We start from the raw sequence: 26,572 nt of genomic DNA, 5'->3' as shown, positions 1-26,572 counted from the left end.
ATAAGCAAATCATTGAATAAAGATGACCTGACTCACAGGGGTATATCTCTATCTGTGCATAACAGTTCGTGGGCTGGGAAACAACACGGGCTGACAGATTGAGTGACTCAGGATCTGGTCATATCAGGGATGTTATTCAGACAAACAAAAATCCCAGCCTGCCTTGCCAGAGTGTTCTTTCAAACAACTAAAAGCAGGAACACGTGCCTCATCTTCGGTGTGTCAAGCCAGCAGTGATTGAATTTCTCCTCCTTCCTTAAGACGGAAGTGCAAAGCCGGTGAGTGATTCCTGTGGATGCACTTAAGGTTTTAGTTGCAGGCGTCGTTGTGCCTAGGCAGATTTTATATGACACATGAAACTAACTACATGGTACTTAGGGCCTGCTGTAAACCAATCTGAAGCCAGTCGGGAAAACAGGCCCATCAGCAGAGAGGCTTGTTTCTGTTGCATGACAAAAGGACTTGCAAAACCGCATCAATTAAAAGTTCATTAAGTTCAGCACCGGGAGGATGAGTGGATGCTCTCTATTTACGCCCGGGCCGGCCCAGCCCATTATCTTCAACCTGATTATTCAAATCCCTGGATTATAACACAGACGTTTTCTCAGAGCCTTGCTTAGAATAATCATACTTAATAATATTTCATTTTTCTTCCCATGGAGTCTGATTAGAATTGAGGCTGCATCATCAAAAGAGAGGCATAACGCTCTTGATAGTTGTGCGATTTAAAATTAACACAAGAAAGGATTATTGGTTGTGTGAATCTAAATTAGCATCATTCAGCATTTAATAAGGAATGTTTTGTGTTCGCTTGCTATCAGTCATCTTTTTTAGTAATTGTGCAGTTAAAATCCACTTTCTCCAACAGATGGGGTGGATGAAAATCACCTGCCTGGTTTTCTGACAGATCTAAGATACGGTGAGAATATTCAGACCGAGGCTGCCTTCTTCACTTAAGCTTGTGTTAAACTGCTGCTGACAACTTCTTTAATCTCTGACAGTCAGCGCGAGGCAGAGGAGCTGCCAGCTCTTGCGTTATGTCTTCCCCGATGTTTCATGGAGCCCTCAGCTGAAGCTGGTTCTTGCCTTTTTCTGCCATCGACGCTCACCTTGTTTGCTCCACTTGCGACAATACGCGGTGGAGTGAGCAACGAGTCGATAGCCTCCCCTGTGATTTGTCTTTAACTACACAGAAACCAGACACTCAGCCAGACGCTGGATGGAGCACTGGAAGCCTGTGAATACTGTCAACTGCAGGAACAATTTATGCCCGCTTTTTTTCCCCTGCACCGCGGCAGGAGATAACTTTGAAAGACACTAAAGAGGATGAGTCTGTGCAGGTAGTATGCCATTAATCTATATAGAACCAAAAGCTCTACTTGAAAAGACATAACTGTTCTCTATCAGCACATCATGATATACTCCCTTGGTGTCACTCAGATCCTCTCTGTAACCCATCCTCCACATCCCTCCCCATAAGCAGCCCCTCTTCACCTCTGAAGACCTGCTTAGTTTACTGTGCTAAACATGTTTTCATCTGCATTGCTTTCGTAATGACGCGTAGGTTTTGATCACTGAAACACAAGTCAGATGTTAGGCAGTGAGCTCATGGTGCCTGGAGGCTCCTCACTAGCAGTTCAAAGATCAGGCTTTGGTGCAAGAAAACAAGCAAATGTGTAAGATGCCAAATTAATTCCTTCCTTAAAGACACATACACACAGCTAAGAGAGCACATGCCTTTCAGGGATGATTTATGGTGGTTTGGAAAATATCACCCAGTGTTTGCTTCTCCTAACATATAACAGCTTGTTGTTTTTGTTTTGTTTATTTATTCTGTAACACAGTAAATAAACAAAACAAACAGACATTTATGATTCTTTAAGTTCCCCATTCACAAAGGAATGTTTTTACTTCCTGGTGATCAAAATGTTCTCAAGGAAGTGCAGCGGAAAATCATAATTCAGCTATTCTCCCTATACAACTTAGTAAAAACAATAAAAAAAACACGGTGATCCCCCCCTGATAATTTTACCGAGATCTAATTTCAACTATACGCACATTTCTCCCTGATGTTTCTATGTAATCCCCAGGTGTACTCAGTGGCACAGAAAGGTAACTGTGCTGGTCTTCAGGAATACTTACAAACTATAAATTAAAACAGTAATCTGTTCAAGTCTAGAGGGATTTCTCCATCAACTCAATCCATGTGGAAAAAAAGGGTAATTTAAAGTGGCATATAAAGCAAAACGAGTTTTTCTTTAAAGCGAGATGATGTTTCCCGAGGTCACAGTTTTATAAAAACCTCTTCCCTGTAGCAGTATCGTGAGATCACACAAGCACTGCAAGTCACATGCAAATAAAAGAAAACAACAACAACGACCCGACAACACCCTGCAGATGAGACTTACCCTTCTCTCTTGTGACTCATGTACTGGCCGTTGGTGGAGGCATGCTGGTTGAGGAGTGGGTTCTTTGGCGGTGCCGGGGAGGACAGGTCGAGGCCCCGGTGGCCGTTGTTACTGCTGCTGTTGTTGTGCTCCTCCTTTACGTGAGCGTTTGTCACCTCTTTCCACAGTTGTTGCAGCTCTGTCGGAATCATGCCTGAGACAAACAAATTGGATAATTAAATCAATTAACAGCTAATCCAACTCTCTTCTTCATCACTTAATTAAATCAAAGCGTCTGTAAACAAAGCCGAGTATTAATTAGAAAATATTCCACTACAGGGTAATGCACTGAGAGCTCCCTCGCTCCTCTCTTCTCTCCCTCCCATTTTCTGTGATCTGAAGCGTGTTTGTATACACAAATCCCTGGCATTCACGCAAATTTCATGCCCAGAGTAAATAATTAACATCCAGACAAGGCATGAAATCTGAATAATCACCATCATTTTCTCCCAACAACAGAGATGTGCAGAACACACACAACAAAAAGTTTACAATAGCGACGCTAGAAAACATCCCACCCCTGTTTCCTTGAGAAACAGGACCCTGGGGTAATATTCTCAAAAGCACATTAATGTGCAAAATACTTAAAGCTCTGCACCGCCTCCAATTGACACAGAAGACTTAAACCTCATTTAACAAGTCAAGCACACTGCAGCTCACACAGCCCTTTGAAAAAAAAGGGGGAAAAAATCCCTTGAAGACAGAAGACATTTTTCTGCGTGCTGAAAACACATCTGCAGAGCGTGTGTGTTTTTTCAGCAAATGAGTGACAGCGATCCCGACACTCAGGGCCAGACTCGGGATGAAGAAGGATAATGCAGTGCTTGTGAACCCTACTTTCCGTGTCTCACAGCAGAGAGTCTTTGTTGGCACACAATACGTATGTGTCCATCTATGGTGTGTCTGAGAAGTCTGCTTTCACTTGACACAAATGAGGACAAAGCTGATATGTAAAATAAGATTAAACCTCATGGGCGAAAATCTGTGGCTACGAGTGTTTTCAGTCAAAACACGGTGCGTGCGGGCAAGCCCGATTTTAATAGCGCTGAAAAATCTAATATCAAAATATATGTGCATTTGTAATGGGGATTCAAGTCTGTGCTTAAATAAGCCACATGTTTTAAGCATGGCGGAAGAAGCCCCTTGGATATGTGGTGAGTTTAACCACAGAGCAAATGGGCAAGACCACTCGTTTAACATTACAATTAATTAAATCCATTCTCAAAATGAGCACTGGCAAATGAAAGATGATTTGCACATGCTTATCTACTCGGGTTTATATTCTCCGGATCCCCCCCCCACTCCTCCCTGTTTCTCATCACCAGCTCTATAGATACCAGAAGTGCTCCTTTCAAGCACCAGATTGTAATACATTGTGTGCAAAATGCTTAGTCTTAATTTATTCCTGTTGTGGAAAATAACTGTGAGGTGAAGATCTCAATACGATCAGCAAAAATATTTTTAATTTGATAAGCTACTAAAGATTTTAATTATGCTGGTAATGGAGAACATTGGCCTAATGAGGCGGAGGACTCCAGAGAGACGCAGGGGCTAAGAACTGTGAAATGAGTCTGATAGGATTGCTGTAAATTCACACTAGATCGTTTGCATATCAAAGAGCAGGAAATGATTGCAGGACAAATCAATAACCTTTCCACGTTCCAAGGAGCGTCTTCCCTCATTCGGATATTTCAGCACACTCGCTCTATTCTGTCTGCCTGTATTCTCCCTTATTCTCCTCATTGCCTTGATGTGCCCTAATCGAAGTGCGCATTCATGACAGGCTAAACATGCTTTATTTCGCGCTCCATGTTATAGCATGCTAATCCGGCGCTTGTTGATTTCCAGTTTCATTATCAAAGGCTGCATTGTTGTTTTGGACTTTGGAGCAAAAGTTTGTTTTTCCTTCTTTTTTTTTCCTGTGATAGCTGGTTTAGAAGAGGAAGGTCACTGGTGATGTGAGTGTCCTGCGCTCTGACAGAGGGAACAATCATTTTCCCCCCACTTGGTGCCCGGTGACAGTGGGCGATGTATTTTTAGCCGATGTGCTTGACAGGGCAGCCCACACTGGCTCAATTACCCAGCAGTCCTGGTGACCCCAACACCACTGTTTACTCAGATGAAACCACAGCACATAGACCGGTCTGATGAGAGAGGTAACGGAGTGGGACCAACCTGTCTCTTTCTGGATCTAGTCTGCAGTTTTATTGCTCTCCGTTCGCCACTTCCCTCTCCTACCCCAACCTCTTCAAACTCTGCAACAGCTATGGCTCATGATTCCACATAAATGCCAATAAAATATCATTACACAAAAGTCTCCGTGGGTATTATATTTTGTGTTGGGACAAAAATGCATCGAGTTTCTCTCCATCTGATTACTGTGGGACACATAATGACATTGATCTGTAAGTCCTTCTTTCTTTGGTACCCAGTTTGTCCATCTTTTAAACGCCAGATTGGTTTATCTTTCCTGTTTCCATTTTTCAACACAAGTCTTCCACTCATTACGAGCGGGAAATACGGACAAGCACTTTAAAAAATGTATGTTGTTGGGACAGTTGATTGATCACCGACCTCCCAACTCAATTTTACCTCCGCAGGTAGCTCTGGCACCAAGACAGGCCTAGCTCTTCAACCTTTTCCTGTCCTTGTCCTCCTGCACCCAGGTGACCATGTTCAAGCAAGCAGAAAGTTGATTTAAGGTTCATAATGACATCAGTTGCAGGCCATCATCCCCCAAATAAAAAATGGCCCCTAGTGCTCCGAGCTCTTTAAACCGTGCTGCTACTTCTCACACAGTGCCGGTGCCATGGGGGGACAGTGACATCGCTATTAGTTTATTGTTCCGTCAGACTGGGACCTTTACTGCACCCCTGTTTATGTTGCCGTAATCACCGGCCTGCTGATATGCACCCCTTTGGCCTGAAATATGTCCTGTCCTAATGCTGCTGGAACTATTACCAGTAGCCCACTGCTGGATGTATCAATCACTGACAGGTCGGCTGCATTACCCGCCGCTGTCCCTGATGTGCTGCTGTTCTGTGAGCACTTCATGGCTCGCCACATTCTTTGCTTTCATATTACCGACAAATTTGTCTTGTCACTGTCCCACTGGCCTCTCTTAGACAGCTTAAATGATGTTGTGCAGCTAGAGGAACTCGCTCTCTCGCAGAGCAACCTCACAGGGTGAAGGTCCATTTTATTCGGGATGTACACAAACACCGGCCACCTTTGTGACACACACACACAGCCACATGTGCAAAAAACATGCAAACACCTTAGCAACGCGAGCCTGAGCAACCACTGACTCACTTATCAGGTCAAGAGGACAGGCTTTTTGTGAGGCAGGTGGGGGTGTTGGTTGGATCAAATTTATATTTATGAGAGTTATATCCTCCCCAAACACATTTTTGTAATTTATAACAGATAGCGCCTGGCCGCTTCCAAGACTTTGGACATTAATGTCAAAAGAATTTACGACAAGAGAAACAAATTACGCTCAAGATAATGTGAGAAATTGTTTTTCACTCAAAAGTGCTATCTACAAGTTTATACTTAATTAGTGCTATCAATTTTTTGAAAAGCTAATTCAGATGCATTCCTTCAGTCCAGAACAATGACTGTAATCTGTCTCAGCCAACAATGTACTGTACCAGACAGAAGAATGATATATGACTGAGGTTTAAACTGCACTGCAGTACCCAAAAGGACACTTTCTTTAATTATTCTGTTTCAGTGGCCTATTATTTGCTAACCTTTAGCGTTTTCATTCTCTCTGTACATGAAAAATGGAGACAGAGGACCGTCTGCTATAATAATGGGATTTTAAAATAATTATATCGATATCTTCATGTTTAAATGAAAGAAATAAAAATCATCAGTTAGAAAGTCACCGCAATTTACTGCCCCCAAGTTTGAATCCATAATCACTGGGACCCAAACAGAGAAGATCAACTCACTGCTTCCGATGCAGTGCTAGCTGAATATTGCAGATTAGATCTGAGTACCATAGGCCTGGCCCGCTGATGCGTGAAAGAGTTTAGTGATGTGGAAAACAGAAAGGTCATCAATAACTTCAAACAGTCAAGCAGAAAATGTGTAGAATAAGAAGACAAACTGGGGGCCTGGAGCACTAGCCTAAGTGTTGTAACAGCTGTCGCAGACACAGAGTTAACCACGAGGGCAAACTAACCAGGTTTGACTGGTTGCAACAAAAGTGAAACAGACCGCTAATTGTATGTGGGAAGATTCAGTTCCTTATTTCGATGTTTATGCGAACAATAGCCTAGTTAAATTTTCCCTTTAACTACGAGTGTAACTTATTTTAATCTGCCGTTCGGCATGAAAATATATTTGCACGGAGTTAAAAGTCAGATTTTCTCTTAGAACATAAATTCTGTCATTTTATATGGCGTCTGTGACACAGTGACACGCGACTGAAATCACTATTTCAGTACCACGTAGCCCCAACAAAGCATAAGCGAAAACTGAAAAGGTAGCATATGAAGGAGATAAACTTAGTGCCCCCGCTCTCTGATAAGATGAGATGCCTCAGAGGTATGTGATGATGACACAAAATAAACAGGATGTTCTAAGCCTGTTGTGAAATCTATCAAAAGTTCAGTGCCTAGCCATATCACTCACACAATGCTTTACTCAAGGGGTGTGTGAGTGTTTGCCAGACATCTGACACAGAGCAATTCAGCAAAGCGCAACACAGAACACAGCAGTGCTCCACGCCTGTGCCCACGGCGATCGTCTATGAGCGGATGAGTTATTCCATACCCAGCCCAAACAATAACAGCACTGTACAAACCATGTTTGTGTTTGCCTATTACCTAAGCACTCTCCCATCCCCTCCCATTTTTATCTTATTATTTCAAAACTGTTTGTCTTAGCTGTGAATGAATAGTCAATGTCATGTTCTAAAACCCTTATGATGGCGTCTTTGTCACAGGGGGACCGCTCCTTAACATAACATTAAGGAATAAATGAAGAAATAAACTTCCTGGCCAAACAGCAAGTATTGACTTCCTATCAGGTTACAGGCGCTTTTACAGTGACAAGTTTACTGGCGGTTTCTGAACAATAGATCCAGTCTTCCTCCAGGCTAAAGGAGACTGACACCAGAATGCCAATCACAGGAACAGGACAATGAGCTGAAGGACAAAGTGTGGATCTCTGCTTCTGAGCAGTGGGATGTGTTACTTGAGTTAGTTCAGTGTTCCAAACTGAAATCGTGCAGCAAACATGTTTTGGCGTAAAGGAGTTAGATCCCATTTAGTAAAGTGGAGAAGCGATCGCTGAAGATATAAAGCGGACGTCGAGTCAGTATGTGGTTAGATACTTCTAGTGTTACATTCTTGGTCGAGCTCTACGACTATTCGGTGTGTTTGTGTTCAGCTGGTGTTGTTAAGTGTTTTTTAAAGAGTTTATTTGTGTAATTTTTCAAGTACAACACATAACTAAGCAGCTCAGGCATGACAAGACCAAGCAAGTAGGTAAGAATATCAAATACAAAATAATAGGCATCGGTTTCATTCCCAACTCTCACTATCTAAGACAATAGAACGCTTCCTGTAACAATAACATAAACAAGGTTATAGTGAAACTGGTTGAGCAATACAAAAGGTGCAGAGACAGGATAGTCCTGTTTAGAGACCCTGAAGAAAGACGTGCAAGATCAAACTTAAACTCCAGACATATATCTTTGTTGTTGGAGTGACATAGCTGATCCACAGGAAGAAAATATCTATTTTTACAGTGAAGCATTTATATTAATAGGACTATTTCAGTATGGAAAAATCAACATTTTATTCCACCTAAACCTAGCCCCCAAATTAAAGGCTCTTAAAATATGTGTTTTTATAGTGATTCGAGTGTTCTTCAGTTGCTGTGCTTTACATACAGCCACATGATAGGTCATCATAACTGCTTCATTGTGGATGAAATGTTAAAGCTGGTGGACAGGAAGATTGCTGTGCTGCAGTCACATATGAGGTACTAACCCTGAGTGAGGGAGTGCAGTGGCAGGCCAGTCTGTCCAGGCTGGATGCTGAGCAGTCCTTGCCTCTGAAGGTTGAGCAGGTGCTGCTGCTGGACCTGCTGGACCTGCAGGAGCTGCTGCTGGAAAGCCAACTGCTGTGCTGACACCTGCTGCTGGAGGCACACAGAGACACAAAGAGGCACACCATCAGCAAACACATACAAACCGTATGTAAAAGCACAACAGCCAGTGCAAACACGTACATTTGAATTTCAGGTTCCTTTGCATACACCATTTAAAAAACCCGTTTTAACATCAAGGTGACAGAGTTCACAGTTAGGGTTGTAAAATGAAGCACTTTAGAACAACATGTTCATTCATAAAAAACAAGGTTAATGGATTTAACGCGTGCTACCACGAAGCCTAATTTTCCTTTTTAAATTTTTTGCCTTTAGTTTGGTTTTGTCAGAGCCCACTTAAGACAGGTACGCTATACATCTCTCTCTCTCTTAATTAACGAGGAGTCGCAAGGCAAATGACAAACAATGAAACAACATAGTTAATCATTCATAATAAGAGCCACAGGAATTTAATTACAGCCATTCATAATTCAGCAAACAACGTGTGACTAAATCAAAGTGCTTAATAACCACCCTAGCAACTCTCACAACTCTCCCAGGCATGGCGCTGAGCTCAGGGATTCAGTCTTCCCCCAACCAGCGTGGCAAGCTGCGTTCAATCGCATGCTGTGGACGGTCTATGTGATAGCTGTTTTGTTCGTCTTACTGTGTTAAGACCGCTTCGTGAAGAAACAGTTAATGAAACAGTCGCGCGTCTTCACTTGATTTTAAAGTCAGGGAGATGAAAAAAAAATCTGGCTCTGAAAAGTGAAACGTGAACTTTGATGGGATGAAAAAGTGAAATAAGGGCACAGAAGAAAATGGAAAGGAAAAAGACAAAGTCAGAATAATAAATAGAAGGAAATTTGCTAATATCCCCAATCTGCCATGAGTCAAAACAAATGAGAGATGGAATTTAGATAACAGGGACACAGAGGAGAGAGATGACTTTTAACCCGTTCATCAACCGACGTTCTTAATAATCCACAGTCAGCTCAACAAAGTGTTGTTGCTGATTAAACAGGACCTAGCTGTACACCTTCTGTATTTTCTAACAGTTAAGGACATAACAAACACGTCTGAGACCCAACAGGACACTAGGTCTGTTTATGAGTATACAAGACCAGTTTGTCAAGCGGGTGGAAGGAGAGGTAGGGGCACTAAAAGCAGCGCCGTGCCTGCCAAGCCGTGCACCGCACCCTTTTACCAAACACAGGATACACCACTTTGTTTACTTCTCACAATTGAGTGCATACAAAAAAGGTCTCTGTGCAATGCGGCAGTCAGGTCACTGGCTGGCGGCTCTGAAACCACTGAAACAGCCAGATAAAACGGGTCCCCTCCGCCCACCCCTGCCGGGCTTGTCAAAAGGGTCGAGCGGCCTTCCTTTCTCTTCCTCTACCTCCCTCCTGCCCTGCACCCAGCCTGCTGCTTCTGCACTGGCTGACTAAAAATAACGCTCTGGGCAGCGCTGGCCCATTACAGCGAGCGGTGTCGTCTCATTGGATCAATCAGAGGAAGAAGGCACTTTGTCAGTGGTAACGGAGGGTCATAATTGAAGAGTAACTACATTCAGTCTCAGGCTCATGTGTGATCTAACCCAAAATGTGAGGGAAGAAAGTGAGACAGAGAAAAAAAGAGCGACTCGATAAAGATCACATTCAGGATGCAGGTGGCCTGTGATCCTCTCTGATGTGTTCTGTTTATGAACGATGGTTGGCTCTTTTTCTCCTTTCATCAGTGTGAGAGAAGTTTCTCTTGTCTTGAGTTTTTCTCTGTTCAGCAGCTCCTCCCTGACAGATAAAGATAATAGTGCTATGGGAGGGGGAGGGGGGCTTAGAAGGAACAATGTCTTTCATCAAAACGCTAAGTAAATAGGCTAAATAAATAGAGGGGTGGCTTTTGAGGGAAAAAAAAGGAAGAAAGAAAATGGAGTGCTGCAAATGAATTTAACTCTCTCCCCTTCATATTTTTCCTCTAGTCCCGTCAGCTGACAGCGGCTCCTGTGCACTCTCAGCATGCAGACACATTAAAAACCCCCAGACCCAATAGACCAAATAAGAGGTTAACAAGAAGTGGCACGAGGGAGAGAAAAATACAGTCCCTGACAAATGATAAAGAGTGGCACTGGCAGCCCTTTATTGTCAAGCTTCAAATATAAAGTTAAAGATCTTTGAAAAACTAAATTTTGATGTCTTTAAAATAAAAGAGGCACAAAGCAACAACAGGGGGTTATTGTCTGGCAGCCACAGGGGATTCACTGCATAATTCTTATTCTGTCTTTTGATGGCTGCTAGAAATGCGACTGAAAGAGAGAGAGAGAGCGAGTGCGATGGGGAAGAGAAAGAAAACATCGGCAGAAGGGGAGAGCCTCTCGAGGCTGCATCCATTTCCTGTGATCATACATAATATGCTTCAAAAGTAGTTTTTTCTTTTATTCTCATGCTCCATTCAACTGATCAATTGCACCTCCTTGTCTGCCCCCCTCGCCTCCCCCTCTTTTTCTCCCTTGCTCCTCTAGTGTTTACATCAGATGCGACTTGGTGACAGGCCCTATCTGAGGCCGAGGAGCTCTGCTGTCATGTTGATTTATGGGAGCATCACGCCACAACTTGTCCAAACTGAAGCCCGCAGTTCATTAATTAGGGAGCTACGACTTTGAAGTTGGGTGCTTCGACAGCACGCGGACGTGTGCGGGAGTGAGCATGCGTGGATGAGCGTGGGTCCGCTTTTAACGCCGGGCTTAATTTTCTGTGTTTCCTTTACTCTCCAAACATTGGAACTCAACGGGGACAAGAGTGAAAATTCCCAGATCGCCTTTGAACTTCTTCTGACCGCACAATAATAATTTGCTTCGTCCACAGTGATGCCTGTATCCGCCTGTCATTAACACGCATTAAGCCGCTGCCTATGAGCAAGCCTCGCTGCACTACGGGGAGCGAAGGAGAGAAAGCAAGAAAGAAAAATGGTGAAAAAAAACTCAACATGGGCAACAAAGCTGGAAGCGCTCTCTGCACTGATATCTCACAATTACATGCCTTCTTTTCCTCTGCCATTTCCATGTTAATTACCGAGAAAAGCCTCTCAGATTTATATGCTCTGTGTTTCTGCCTTTCTCCCTTCTGCCTTTCATTATGTCCTACACAAGGCTCAGAGGAACGGTCATCTCTTTGTTGCTTAGGACACTTGTTTACTAGAAAAAAAACTACAACAATGGCCTGAGTCTTTTCTGTAACATATTATACATTTAATGTGGAGACAGGTCCAAAAAAGAGACACTGGATTCTTAGCACAGTATAAGTCAGTTGTTACCATTTATCCAGCCAGTCTGACATGCTAATCAGAAGCATGAGTGCACTTGATTCTCCCCCCGTCTCTGCTTTAACCACAGGCTGAAAGCAGATGGAGTTGAGGGAGGGAGCACGCATGCCTTCTGTACTCTGTCTGGCCAATGTTTGGTAATGGCAGGCGGCTGGAGTGATGTCAGCTTACCTCTTTACTCTGCTTGCTGCCTGCATGTTGCTGCTGTTGCTGCTGCTGCTGGAGGAGCTGGAGGTGGAGTTGTTCCTGCTGCTTCTTGTAGAATTCTTGGAGTTGCTGCTGCAGAAGAGACGGGAGGGTGACATGTGAAGCAAAGTCTATCAGTCATGCAAACCTGGCAGTGGATTTTGTGAGAATTTTCAACACTTTGAGGGATGCTGTCTTTGAGGCTTAGAAAAGAAAGGAGAATAGCAGTTCAAAGTGAATTTATCTTTGTGAAACATGGTCTATACATAAGAAGATTTTCATTTCAAGCTGAGACATTCACCATCTGAAACTTGATGGCCCCGTCTGAAGAAGATTACTGGTAGCATGAATGTACGTTACCTGTTGTAACATGAGGGCCTGTTGCTGCTGGAGAAGAACCTGGAGCTGCTGAGGGCTCAGGACTTGTTGCTGAAGAATCTGCTGCATTTGCTGTGGAGTTATCACTTGAGGTGTCATCATAGCCACTGACACTGGAACCTGCACACACAACAAGCAGATAGCTGTTAATTAGTGCAGGAAGCAAAAAGCAATCCATCCTCAACACTGGCTCCTTCTTGTTTACTGTCACATGTGTGCTACAGCCTACAAGCAAGGTAGGGTAAAAAAATGTAGCTCAACAAAAAACAAAGACACACATTAGACAAACATAATAGACTATAAGAGGCTTTGATGCATTCTAGGAATTCATCTCAAGTGTCATCTTGAAGTGTTGCAATCTGCACATGACCTCCAGCAAACATCTAACACACACATTTCGCCCCTCTAACCATTATGACACCACACCAGACTGAGACAGGCTAAAGGACACAAGAGAGCCAGGCGTGGGTCAACACGTCCACCCCGACTTCCATCCTTCCACCTTCCCCTCTCTCGCACATACCCCCTCCACAAAACCTGATATGATCTGCATTTACAAACGGCGAAGCTCCAATAAGCATCGCCGTTTGCACGACGCGGCAAATGTGTCATACCTGAAGACGTGAAAGATTGCCTCCAAAAATGCTGTGGTTCGCTTGTCGCGCATGCACGACATGTCATGTGAGAACATTTCATTAGAGATGCTGTCAACAGCGATCTATTATTGTGAAGATATAGAGCGCCTGGAGGAGGAGCCATGGTGAAGAACACACGGGCCCCTAACTAACTCCCTGCAGAAAGGTGTGAGTGCATGACTCCTCAAAACAAGTGATTTGTTGTGACACCGAAAGAGCCCCCACAGTTGTCAGGGTGCCTTAATTGCTCCAGCGACATAGGGGACTTGGAGTGTGTCTGGATGCTGCCACTCACTGCTATGATGTGCAATACCATTAAAAGCTCCTTTCCCTGACATTTGGATGACAAACAGCGATGGAGATATACTTGTATACTGCGGCGTCTTTGCAGTTGTTAACATGTTGCGGCTGTGGTTCTTTTTGTGCACGAATACATTAGTATCTGTGTGTGCATAAGCGAGTATTAAAATGTACTCTTTCAGGCTGATGTCAGCAGCCGATAGAGCAGACATAACCGGTGACAGACTGTCTTCACCAAGGTTACCCAAATTGTGTGGTCACCTTAAAGCTAATGACACCCCTCTGAATTTTTCATGCTTTTCTGAATGCAATTTAGCTGTTTAAAATCTCGTCCGGTAACGAAGGGGCTTTTCTTGACACACGCCCTGCATCCATATCACCTTATTCACTCTCCCCATTGTAGCATAAAACAAAAACAAAGCACTGCCATAATGAACAGCTTGTAGTGAAAATGCAGAGGAAAGGGCAGTGATGTCAAACAGAACGGAGCAGCTTTGATGCTCTCTGTTAACTTTATTGAGCCGTGCCAGACTACACTGGGATATGTTCTTCCAAACCCAAGAGAATGAAGGAGGGTCAGCCCCACCCAGGACCAACACACACTTCACATTTCTTATTTTCAGCAGGAGGCGCAAGGGGTGCGAGGAGGAAAATGCAATATTAATTCCCCCCTGTATTATGTCTTAATATGCAGTTCATCTTGACTTTTGCACATGACTTGTCCTGTCATTTGCATAGCCTCGGCCTCCCATTTCCTAATTTCACAGTCATTATCCAGCGAAGTCCTTTTTTCTGGGCATCACTAATTTTGATGAACTATTCTGAAGGTCAACCAAGCAGCCTGGTCTTGCTGACATGCAAACCCGTACATGATGTGATATGCAGTGCACGTCGAAATGTGGCATTTACCCCCTCCAAAAGAGGATAAATAAAAATGCCCCCCCCCCCCCCCCCCCTTTTTTTCTCCACAAACTTCACTTTTACTACATGCGTAAAAAATCTACTCCATATTAGTCACGCTCTATTTTTTACCAGCGTGTAAAGGCTGCAAATTTTGTCTTCGTTTCAAATGTATAATCATTTTGTCATGCCATATTACACAGTGTGATGTGGAAAAGGGGAGAGCAAACTTCGAGTTAACACAGAGGTTTTATACACTTAACCAGATCTCAATAACTGTCGATTTCATTACAAATTACACAGAGATTTCCTTCAGTGTAACTGTCTTAATTCTTTACACCTGAGGTGTGTATCTCATCACGGTTTCACACTTCGCCTTGTCAAGAGCATCTGGCTCTCAGTAACTACAGTTAGAGCAGCCTCCTCCGTGAACAGCCCCAGCAAGAGGCTATTACAGACCCCCATTTTATTACCCATTACTACTGAGGTCATTAGCAGCAAGAGGGATTGTATGCTTCTTAACCTATTGATCAATGTAACTACTACCATTTAATCCTGTGCTGAAGGAGTGAAAATCTGCCTAAGACTGGGTCCTATTGAGTGGAAGGGCGGGAGGAGCACTTTAACTGAAAAATATTGCCTTGGCCGCTGTATCGTGCCCATTTAACGCAAACACAGGACGCCAGTCGCCATTTAGAGCACTCCCATATGGTGCACTCCCTTATCTCTTGGATAACATCATGACTCCAAATGATCCACAAAAATATATCACCATCTAAAGATAGTCTAAAAGGAGACCCGTACTGGGCTAATAACTGGAGGGATCCACTGAGCCCAGCTCTAATCTACTCCACCAATATGAGAGTGTGAAAAAGAGGACATTCTGAGGATGCCAGAAATAGCTGACGTTTATGAATTTCATGAAGGTGTGGTGCTCTCCAGGTGCCTCCCATACATAAACATTCAAACCTGGAACATTCTCACACAGCTGCACAGTGACTGGAGGCAATATACTGTACCAGCACAGGCCTGCTGGCCAAACACACAGATGCAGACAAACACACCCATGCACAGAACTGTGGCATGTTAACTGCCACAAGTACATACAGGCACACGTGCAGCCCATAATACATTGTATATGAAGAGCAAAACCACATTTTTCACATGCACAAAAAGAAACATGCACGGCACATTGAGTATAAAAATGTCATACTATAAAAAAAACATTTAAAAAGGAATTTAAATGTTAATACTTAACATGATAAAATTATTTTTTTTAAAAAGTGTTTTCCTCAATTTGAAAAAACTAAAAAATTATTAAAATATTCCTCTTGTTTACTGCTCCACTTCTGAAAAAGCGCCAGCACACAGTACAGGAAACATTTGTCATAAAGGGACACCTACGGTGGGACAACGTCTGTCTGTGAGAAACTAACAAGAGAAGAGTGCAAAATGCGATAATCTAATGAGGGAACACACCCCAGATCTGAAAACATTTTAGAGTCACTGATTCAGAGTTAATGAAGATCCCCCTCCTATCACAAGTCAGAGGTCAAAGCACGGCGAAGAGGAGTAAGGTGAATGAGGCTGCACGATAGCGCCTTTTTTCACACTAAGGCAATTAAGAGGAGCAGCAATGAGGGACGAGGAGGTGAATGTCAGTGAGCCCGACAAAGACGTTTCACTGAAAGATACGAAGACGCAGAAAAAAAAGGGGGAGAAAGAAAGAAAAGCAGAGAGAATTATCAAATTTTCATTTGTATTCCCTGGGGTCGTGTTGTTTTGTGGGGGCATCAAATGGAATGGAGAAGTAAAGAAGAAATACCAGCCCCAGTCCGTTTGATGCTGTTGTTTTACCTTGGCCTGCTGTGGCGCAAGGAAACGACTTCCCATCCCGACTATGATCTCCTGCATGAAAATGTCGCCGAAATGAGGATTTCACGGGAGCTATTGTACTTAAGTGATGTGTGAACATAATTAGTCGTCGACAAGACTGGAAAGACTAATTCCACATTAGCCATTCAGGTTGATTGAAATCTTTGGAGTGGAGAGAATTTCCCCTAAAAAATAGATTCACACCAATAACCTTTCCCCCTAATAATAATTGTAACAACAACAATAATAATAATGATTATTGTAATAATAATAATAATAGTAATAATCAGAATATCTTGATTTATATTTTGTTTGTGGTTGTCATTATTGGGAAAACAACACAATGTGAATTATGCAGCAGAATTTAAATGTAAAAAGTAGGACACAAGTACTAAATAATCCCAACATATGTTAGACCACCATAATTCCTTTCTTGTCATCCACAATCAAGCTGTTTTAAAAATATTTACAGCTCAGATAAACAGGATAATCACAGCCACATTTACCATGCACTATATCTTCTGAGTTCGGGGCGGAGATGTGTGAGGGGGAGCGAGACTCAAATTATTTGCAACAACTGTAAAAACAAAAGTTAAGATTGCGTTTTAATTAACTCGACGACTACAAACAAACAGGTTTTCGCCGGAGCTCGACCCAGCATCGGGTTTAAACAAACAAACTGCACGGCAACGTGAGCAAGCTCTCGCCCCAGCAATAACAGCCGAGCTGCGACCTGGACGCCGTTTCCCACACTGGAGGGAGCCGCCACTGCAGGTGACCACCGCTGAGGGAGCGCACATAGGTCGCCCTCCCTCTTCCCCCTCAAACGCACACACTTGTGCCGCATCACGATCACACTTTGGTATTTAAAATGTTCACTTTTGTATTAAAAAAAAAAAGAAGATTTGACTTGGATTTTATAAAAAAAATGAAAATTGTGTTAAAATATTATATTAAAGGTGGTTCAAATACTTCTGATACAATTCTTTGTTTCTTTTGCTTACAAAAAAATTAAAAGAAAGGAGTCTATCATACATTTTGGTGTGTGACTCACTGTCCTGTCATTCTTTCTGACCTTTTCAAGCCACACCTCCAAGTATGTATTTTACAAGGTATTTTGAGTTCTGAAACCAAGCAAACCAAATTCTCGGTGAGTGATGTCCTACACACAACTGTTCGATGTTTGCACCTTTCCCGGAAACATCTTACGACCGCTGTTCATATAAACTGTGCGCCCGTGATCTTTAGTTCACCAGCTTTACACGGTTACGCAACGCTGCGTGTTTTCAGATGCATTATTCGAGTCAGTTGAGATTTAATTAAGATCACAGCCTCTGAAATCCCTTTCAAATGAAAGTGTAGTCAAAAGACAATGGCTGACACATCCTCGTACAGATTGTTTCTATTCTCTGCACACCAGCAAGGCAAAGCTAATCCTTGTTTCCATGACGGCAGACAAGAGGGACACAAATTATGTTGCTTCTTGACACTCTTAATGCTGTTTTTAAGTGAACAGCCAAATAATTAAATTATATAAATTATATTGAAATAAATTCACACTGACAGCAGCATGTTTTTGGAATTAAGTAAAAACCAGTATATGGAGAAAAAAAGAAGAAGAAGTGTTTCAGTCCCAATAATCCACCCTTATTTTCTAGATGCAACATGACAATAGGCTCCCTTTAATACTTTAGAAATATATAGGCTGGGACTTAGATGAATGGTTAAAAAGACCTTCTGCCATAAAACACTCTACACCATGTAATCTCATCATTATCCTACCATCTCAACCTTTTGAAACACATGGCATCTCAAGTGTAATGTTAATCTTCCCCGTTTGAAACAGAGATGCACATTCTCCAAATAGCAACGGGCAAAAAAAAAAAAAAAAAAAAAAAAGGAAAAACGATTGCAAGCCTTTTTCAAGTAAAAACATGTTTTAGTCGGGAAAGCCAGAGAATAACAGCAGAGAGCAGCTGGTGGCTCACTATATCACTGCTAAACTATTCCCCCGTCTCTCCTCTCTGTCTTGCCTGCCTGCTCCAGTACAAAGCAAAGACCGTCCCTGTAAAGGATATCCCAGTGAGCCGTGGGGCTCTGCAGGCTACCCCCGTGTGCCCCCCTCTCCGGGTACACAGCTAATATCTGGTTGCCTATGTCATGGTTTAGAAATGACAGGTGCTGGCAGCCCCTCGCCTTGACAGGCCACTGCACAAATAACGCCCCAGCCTGAAAGGGCTAATGCACTACTAATGAACAATAAATCAACTTTGATTACAAACTGTCAACCCAATCAGCTCGCACTCCAGCTCTCCCAAACTGCGAGTCTCGGCTGCACAGCTGCACAACATTACGGCGAACACTGCCCTGTTTAGGCTTCGCTGTCCTGCTTCTCAACTATCTGATAATCTGCTCCATCTCTCCTCCTGTCCACTTTCTTAGCTGTGAGAGTTGAAAGACTGTACCAAAGGGGAAAAAAAGTTTCAGAAATGCTGAGAAATACAACAAAAACACTTCAAAAAAGGGAAAAAAAACACAAGTTCTTCTGTTGCTATATGAGCGTATTACTTAAATGACTGCAGTAAAAATACTTGAGGTCATTAAACAACAGAAAGTCAATAACTGTCTTCTGTGTAAAACCTCAAAACTGCCAAGGAGGACTCAAACTTGACAGTAGAAAAATGGAGCAAATTGACCACAACTTTCCCCCTTAAATGTATTTTGCAATCCTTTTATTGCAAGTGCCGACACACACGCATAGGCCCGCACCAACATTCGCACACTAACTTTTCAGAAAGACATGAGCGATGACATTTAGAGTGACAGCGTGTCTCCAACGTGGTTTGTGGTGACAGTGTCAAATATAGAGCTGTGCCAGCCACTGTCTTAATTCACTGTGACACCATGAGGAGACTGAGGATTAGTCCAGGCCATTAGAGCAAGTAAAGTCTGACCAGCACTCATTAACTCTGGGGAACAAGTCACAAAATACACAACTAGCAAAACATAATTTGGAGAAAACAAGTACTCGCACACCCTTAATTCAAGGATGTAAACAATGAAGCTTAACAAGTATTTTCTAAAAAAAAAAAAAAAAAAAAAAAGAGCAAAATACAAAAACACACACAAATGAAAGTAAAAGAGCTGGCAAACCTGTCTCCTGTTTTTCCTAGAACTTTCCATAATTTGAACGTGTACAGTATTAGATCCTGCTTAACTGGTTAGCTCACTATCAGCAAAGTCAACAAAGCTAAACAAACACTGTAAAGTGTCAGTGAGAAACTTCATGTATGTGGTTAGGCAAGGCAGAGGAAACTGTTGCACAAGCTTACAGTAAAAAGCCAAATTCCTGAAAACAACTAACAGCACAGACAAACAGAGACATCATCTCCATACAGTCTTGCTCTGAAAGGCAACACATTTAGAGACAATAAATCTAACATACATGACTTTATATATTTCTCTTAACACAGCAAGCATGCAAACTGACAGCATCTTAACAACAAAGTAAACCCTGGATAACTACTCTTCCCATAGGAAGAAGCATGACAAAATTAACCAGCTACAATGACAGAACGTCAACAATGGACAGACAATAAAACTCCTTTTCTCCCTTTCCCTCTTCAAATTAAATTGTCAAGTTTTTTCATACAAGAAAGCTGGCAAAATCACAGAAATCAATCATATTGACAAACCTGACAAACTCCATTTAGCTGGCAGGGTAAACAGAGTGCCGGGCCACGCGGTGTGGAGTGAAGCAGAGCGGAGAGTCGAGCAGCGAGGGGAAGAGAGAGAGGGAGGGAGAGAGAGAGCGAGTGTGAGTAAGTAAGAGAGAGAGAGAGAGGTAGGGGCGCGCAGGCTGGCAGGCAGAGAGGCTGAGAACAAGCGCTGCTGTGCTGTGGAGTCTCCAACCTTCCTCAGGATACAGACAGATTGCACGCACAAGGTTGCTCCCTGGCTGACAAGATACAAAACTATCCAATCAACCACGCCCTTCTCCACCAATCACAACCAGCCTTCTAAACATAATCAATTCAAATGGGGCCACACAATAGGAAGCCGCGGGCTGGGCTGCAGGTGAAACTGTGCCTTTGTGTGGGGGCCCCTTTAAAAAAAAAGGAGAAAGAGAAAGAGAGAGAGAGAGGGAGAGGCAGAGAAAAAAAGGCACAGTTGACGGCTGTTAACCCTTTGACCCCTGCCGGGACTCGGGCCGTGCAATTGAAACAATGGGAACTTAAAGAAAAGAGGCCCTTTAATTAAACAACAGATAAGTAAACACAGCTATCTAGCGGAAAGAAAGAAAACTGGCCTTGCTATCAGCCTCTTTATTGTTCTGCTAAATGGAATTGTTTACAGTGCTGGAACAAAGGCACAACTCATTTTACATGCTGAAAACACTAAATGCACACAAACAATTCACAAGGCTTTGTAGCTATTTTCTTCCTTTAAAATTTCCCAAGAAAAACAAATTCTATTTTAGCCTAAAATAATATAATTATGAGATTAGGGTAGCTTTGTATTTTCTGTACTAATGCCAATCTTTTTATAGTTTGTACTTACAGAGTTTACTATAGGAATCAACCAGTAATAATATGCAAAACCAAGTTTGCGAGTATTCAGCCATAAAATCAACCACAGCAGCATAAAAAAAATTTCAAACCAGTTTTTAAACACTTATCCCTCAATTTGGCCTCAGACACGCTAAAACCACTTACATTAACAGCTAACATTACACCAGCTACCAGGCAATCCATCCAACTCCATCCCAATGAGAGCAATTAGCTGTCATGATATCATCACACTCTTTAACACCCGTGTGCACTCAGCAAGTGGAAAAGACAGAAGAAGAAAACAGGACCCTGCCACCTACTGGAGATCTTACTGAACTCCCAGGGAGAGACAGTAGGGCGAAAGCCCTGACTGCTGACAACCTATATGTCTTATCTTTCAATTGAGCTACCTACTCCTGAACAATATTTATAAACATTTAATTACATTCCACTCTGTAGCACATCTAAACATGAGAAAATGGAATGAGTTCTTAATCAGTCCCACTTCTGTAACAACATTAAAATCAGGGTTACTAAGTTGTGCAACCCACTTAAAAGAATTAGACAAAAGCACGAGGAAAGATTAACACCTCACTTTGTTAATTATCATGACAATAAACACAGAGCTGAATAACAGAGCTCTAAAACACAGCTCATATCAACAGCTATAAACCCTTGGCCAAGGATGAAGGAATGTTCATGGGATACATTCCAGTCCGCAAACACACTGGTAAAATAAACAGAGCGCCTGCATAACAAGCCACTGCTCTCATCTGCTAATAACTAACAATGAGCTCTGCTAAGCTGGCCTGACCTATATAAATTATTGACTGGGACACCTCAAGTGTCAAAAGTGACAATTCCAATACGTATCATAGTGAATAATTAAGTGGAAGAAAAGGGGCTTTTATTTTCTATCTGACACCCTCAAGACGCCTCACACAAAAAGAGAGTGACACGCAGCCATGTGCTTGCAACTACACGCATGCACACGCAAACACGCACAAAGTGGTTTAGGCTACGGCCACGCTATTCTCCCCCGGCACTCTCCCTGGGGTGGCATGTCGGCGTATTCTCAATAAAACACCTTCTTAGCAGTAATAGGCCACTGTTCTCATTTCAACGCTCCCAAAGGCCTCATGATAAATTTAGCAGACACACAGTTCAAGCTTCTCCTCTCACATACTGTCTTTCTAATCCATTGCCTCTGTGCCTGCGCCATGTAAAATAATTACACATATGTGTCGATGTGATACACACCCTATGTGGATTTTTTTTTGTTCCTGTGCACACAGAAACATCAATATTCTTGAGCCTTGAACCCGTCCCTTGTGATAGTTTACCGAGAGTACTGAGCGATTGTGTTCATGACAGAGTGGATGACATTATAAAATACTCCCATTTCCTGCTCGAGTTAGAGTGAAAGTATGAGTTAATGTCTGGCCTGAGCTATGGCTGAAGATAACGACTCGGCTCCAATTACAAAGCCTTCCCAAAACACTAACGCAGCCAGTGAATAAGCTGCACCGGCATGCCAACCAGTGTCTTACTGCTACTACATTAAGACAAGTAGGAAAATGGAGTGGAAGCGGAGAACAAATTCATTCTCATTGCTTTTCTTGAAAAGCGCTGGTGACCTGGACCATTGTCATGAGAAAACAAACACACCCTTTTTTCCTCTCCTCTTGTGTGTTTGGAGTATTTTATTGTTTACTGGCAGAGACTCAGCAGGGCAGGTGTGGGACCTATATAAATAACAGCTGCTCTATTTAATATAACCTACATAACATATTTTTTCCCTGTTATTTCCATTTCAAATGTTATTTCAAAAGTACAAAGCTTTTAAGAAACAATTGTAAATCGAACAAAGTGTGTTTTCCGAGCTACAGCAAAACTTCACACTTTGCAAAGTTCAGAAAGAAGTGACTTTTGATTTAAGGGGAAAAAAAACTGTTATTTGGTGACCCACTCACTTGCACTGACGCCGCACGGGAGAGCGCTATGTCATTTCTGCAGCAGTAAAACAATAGCACAAACAACTTTTGAAGAGGTGGAGAGTTTCTATTCAGAGCCAAACCAAAACCGATCGCATCTTTTATTTATCGTGTTATTATTTTTTTCTACACTTCTGTGCCCTTGTTCCTCTCTCGCATAAAACTCTTGCATATTGTTACTGTTTATTAAGTCAATCAAAAATAAAAGACAGCGAGTCCGCCTTTAAATATCTGCACACTACTGAAGGAGTAAGTCACATTCTGAGCGAATGAGGTTATCACCCGGAGCAGAGAGGACTTACAGCAAGTCACGCCTGACTCACCATGTTCCTCGTGGTCTATTATATATGGCTTTGGTTATTTACTTTTAATTTTGACAACCAGGAGCACATTGTTTAGTCAGCACATGTGAAGTCTGTATTTGCAAAATATTTCCTGAGATGATATGCCAGCTAGTATATAACGGAGCTTCCAGTGCGCACTAGTGTGGTTTTTCACTTAGTCAAAACAAAAACACTTTTGGGTTTGAGCAACATCGATTTAGGGAGGTGGGGGAATTTTTGTCTTGTCTTTTTTGGCGATTGATTCATCTTTGATTTAAAACGAAAACCATATTAATACAAAGAAACCCAGTTCTTTTTACTAAGCAATAACAATGATTCTGCGGTGGCTGCCAGGGTTAAAAGAGCGTCACAAGTAAACCTAAAGCTGCAAATAAGTTACTGAGCGACATTTGATATTTGGGTTCTGCTATGTACCAAAATAATGCATTATCATGGGCGATGAGCTATGCATAAAATTTACAGTTAGTTATCAGATTTGAGTAGAAACCTGTCTGCCTTTGGGTGGCTCCTGTCATCGCTTTTTAAAGACTAAAGAGGAGTCTAATCACGAACTACATTACTTTGGCTTTTTCTGCACACTATATGGATAAAGCGGTTAAGCACAATTATGGTCTGCTGTTAAACATCCAACACAAATATAAAATGCTCCAAATAAAGCCCTCGTGTCGACCTGTATATCTGTATCACTCTTCTGCTGTCTAAGCAGTAACAGTTTACTTTATTCGAGTCTTAACCAAAAGTGAAAATGGAATAAGAGAATTGCCAAGCTGTCAAAAGTGTGCATTGACACCCAAAGAGAAACTGCATTGTGAGCTGATGCTGACTTGACTGCACCTTGCATAGCTGTTAGTGTTTATAAATGCTATGGCTGACTGTGCACCCATCCATCCTTCTACCGCTCTCCAAAGGGCGTGTGAATCACTCCAAAAAAAACGACAAGCATTAAAATCAAGACGTAACGCCAGAGGATGACATAAAGATACGACAAATTTCAGGGGAAGTGTATATGTTTGTGTATCCGTGGGGATGACTGAGTGGGGTGGAGTGTTGCGAAGGCTGACTGCTTGAAGGGAAACATCAGGCCTCCAATGAATACAGAGGGTCCTGCAAACAGCAGAGTGGCTCCCAGCTCTGTGACTGGAGTCAATTCGACAGTCATCAACTTGGCCGGGCGAGAGCTCCCACCGCCACCACCCCCCTCCCTCCCACTTGGCTATGTGGAATCAGGACAGATGACTTCATTCTGACAGGATTATCCCAAACCTGGTTCTAATATATACAGTACACATAATACATTTTTACAATATGACAAGCAAAACAAGCGACCATAGAGACGGCCTATTCCCCGGCACCGGTCTTGGCTTTGTGCTGATCTTTCCTGACAGTATTTATCACCTCAAAGCAATGCACACATCAGAATGAGATTTCATTACAGAATCACCTTGAGACAGCCCCTAACTGAATAACACACTGCATTGTTGTTGCTATGATTTTATGAAGTGACTTTCTTGTGAATGGGCATATCTCTGCTAAAATGTTTAACGACTTCCCTAAGAATGACTCACTTCAGTAACAGCGGCGTGAAATCAGGCTACAAACGGCATTATCAACGACTATTCCTTCTATCACTATGCTCAGCACTTCTTTTTCTTCATATTTCTGGTCTATAATGCTTTAAATATATTTATATGTCACTCTAAACTAAATCTAAATGCACAGAGATTTTTTTTTCACACAATAACCGACCCATGACATGAATCTAGAGTCCTGCCTATTGTCACCTCGCCACTGGGCGATCGCTGCTGTGCCACTTTGGGCCACTGGCCGGCCAGACTGCGGAGGCACCTCGAAGTGCTGCCTCAGATCAGCCTGCAGCACTGGCTGAGCTCCAGCTGACAGGCTTTGGCCTAGTGCTCTAATGACTTACAGATTGGAGCTCTGTGGTATACATGTGTCAGGACAATGCCATGGGCCTACTGCAAAAACAGTAGGAGAGGGAGGGAAAGCCGCCGGCTTCTCCCTGTCCTGTCAGACAGAGGCTTGGCCCCTGGATTGTGTCACATCACGCTTCCCCCCAACAGACCACAAATGAAGGATGTGAAAAGCAAATGCGGGGAGGAGGAGGGGCATTGGAGGGGAGCTCTCTAACTTAAAAGGCTTTCATCCTGTAAACTGAAAAGACATTATCTTTTGACCTGGAGATGCCCTCCGCGAGGCTGTACACTATGGTGTGAGAACAGAGTGAGCAAAGGAGAACGAAAGAGAGAAAAGAAAAGGGAAAGAAGAGAGGATCGAGGCTTCAGCTGGTAATAGTGTAGATAAGGAAATTGTCTGGTTTTTAAACATTATCTGTAGTTTCTCTGTCTGAAGAATAACAAGTGATGCACCTTTGACATTATGAAAATGTTCAGCGAAATATTTATCAGTGAATTGTGAATAGTGTTTCTCATTTAAAATAGAAGGCCAACACATAATTACAATAAGTGCAAAAACTTTTAGGGTAGAAGATGATCTTTACTTTAATATGGACAACAAAGCTCTCAGTAAAGCAATCACTTTCCCTCTCCACAAGCAAACTACCTCTGCTAAAAGCCTGAATTGTTAACACGCTACATTATGCACCTGCCTCTCTTCAAAGCAGCCGTTCATGTATTCTCATTACAATCAGCACAGACTGACAGAAATCAGTCGCTGTCATTCAGCAGTAGATGCAGGAAACTGGCTGCTGGCCATGTACCTCACCGTACTGAATGCTGATCTTAAACACAATCCTGGATGGGAAACAAGCATAATCTGGATATTACACTCAGAGCATAGACACCATATTGACACAACATCTCCTGCCCGGGTGCCACATAATCCCCTGTAGTAGGTGGATGCGTGCACAGGTTCCCTTGGAATGAGGTGTAGTTAACCAGCCGGTCTCGTGTGCATTGCCACAAACGAGCATCAATTCCCCCCCTCCCCCCACCTCGGTGCTGGTGGACTATCAGCGAGGGTCCGACAGTGTTGTTCCTAATTACCTATTTCTCCACTCCTGATCCTGCGGCTGGCATAATTAGTTACCTGGGGCTGCAATCCAATTTGAAGTGATGACAAGAAAGTGATCCATGAAAAAGTAATAAGTTAAATCCAATTTCAGCCTGCCTCTAATTAAATGCACATGGAACTAATGAGTCAAACCCTACCATTTCACTGATAATGGTAATTAGCGGGGTGGGAGTTGCCGGCTCTCGTCGTTGTGCCACTGTAGGTGTGAAGCGCAAAAGGTAAAAGCGGCATGGATTCTTTTAATTACATGTGTCATTCTGTCAATGTAATTTACTGGCTTTTTGACCAGTCAAGTATGTTTAGCTGCTTTCCAGCATGCATAGCAGCTGTTTGTATATCTAGCATGATTAAAAGGCCTCTAGGCTGCTGAGTATACAGCGCAGGCATCTTTATCCAACGGCAGGGGTGGGCGGTACAGGGGTGAGGGGGCTTCGGGGGCACCCCTGCTGAAGATATAAAACCAAAGAGCCATTTAATGCTGATCAA

General features: G+C 42.7%; 1 protein-coding gene across 15 annotated transcripts in view; it reads right to left on the bottom strand.

Moving 5' to 3' along the window:
* The window catches only part of foxp1b (forkhead box P1b), a 155,970-nt gene that overhangs the window by 19,438 nt on the left and 109,960 nt on the right, over window positions 1–26,572 (bottom strand). For 11 of the 15 annotated variants that reach the window (XM_085273056.1, XM_085273069.1, XM_085273055.1 and 8 more), the window contains 4 exons: window positions 12,420–12,557; window positions 12,045–12,152; window positions 8,456–8,606; window positions 2,409–2,601 (listed from right to left, as the gene is read on the bottom strand). In XM_085273056.1, coding sequence (XP_085129182.1) covers window positions 2,409–2,601; window positions 8,456–8,606; window positions 12,045–12,152; window positions 12,420–12,557 — 590 coding nt within the window. Of the gene's footprint in view, window positions 1–2,408; window positions 2,602–8,455; window positions 8,607–12,044; window positions 12,153–12,419; window positions 12,558–19,842; window positions 20,077–26,572 lie in introns of those variants that run through there. The other 4 variants (XM_085273068.1, XM_085273064.1, XM_085273065.1 and 1 more) reach the window with 4 other exon arrangements.

Source organism: Mchenga conophoros, linkage group LG5 (genome assembly GCF_057382185.1).
Source record: "Mchenga conophoros isolate Kocher_MC1m ecotype Shallow Benthic linkage group LG5, M_conophoros_male_GT1.1, whole genome shotgun sequence".
NCBI lineage: Eukaryota > Metazoa > Chordata > Actinopteri > Cichliformes > Cichlidae > Mchenga > Mchenga conophoros.
Note: the sequence above shows the minus strand (reverse complement) of the source record. Positions and strands in the feature narration are given on the sequence as shown.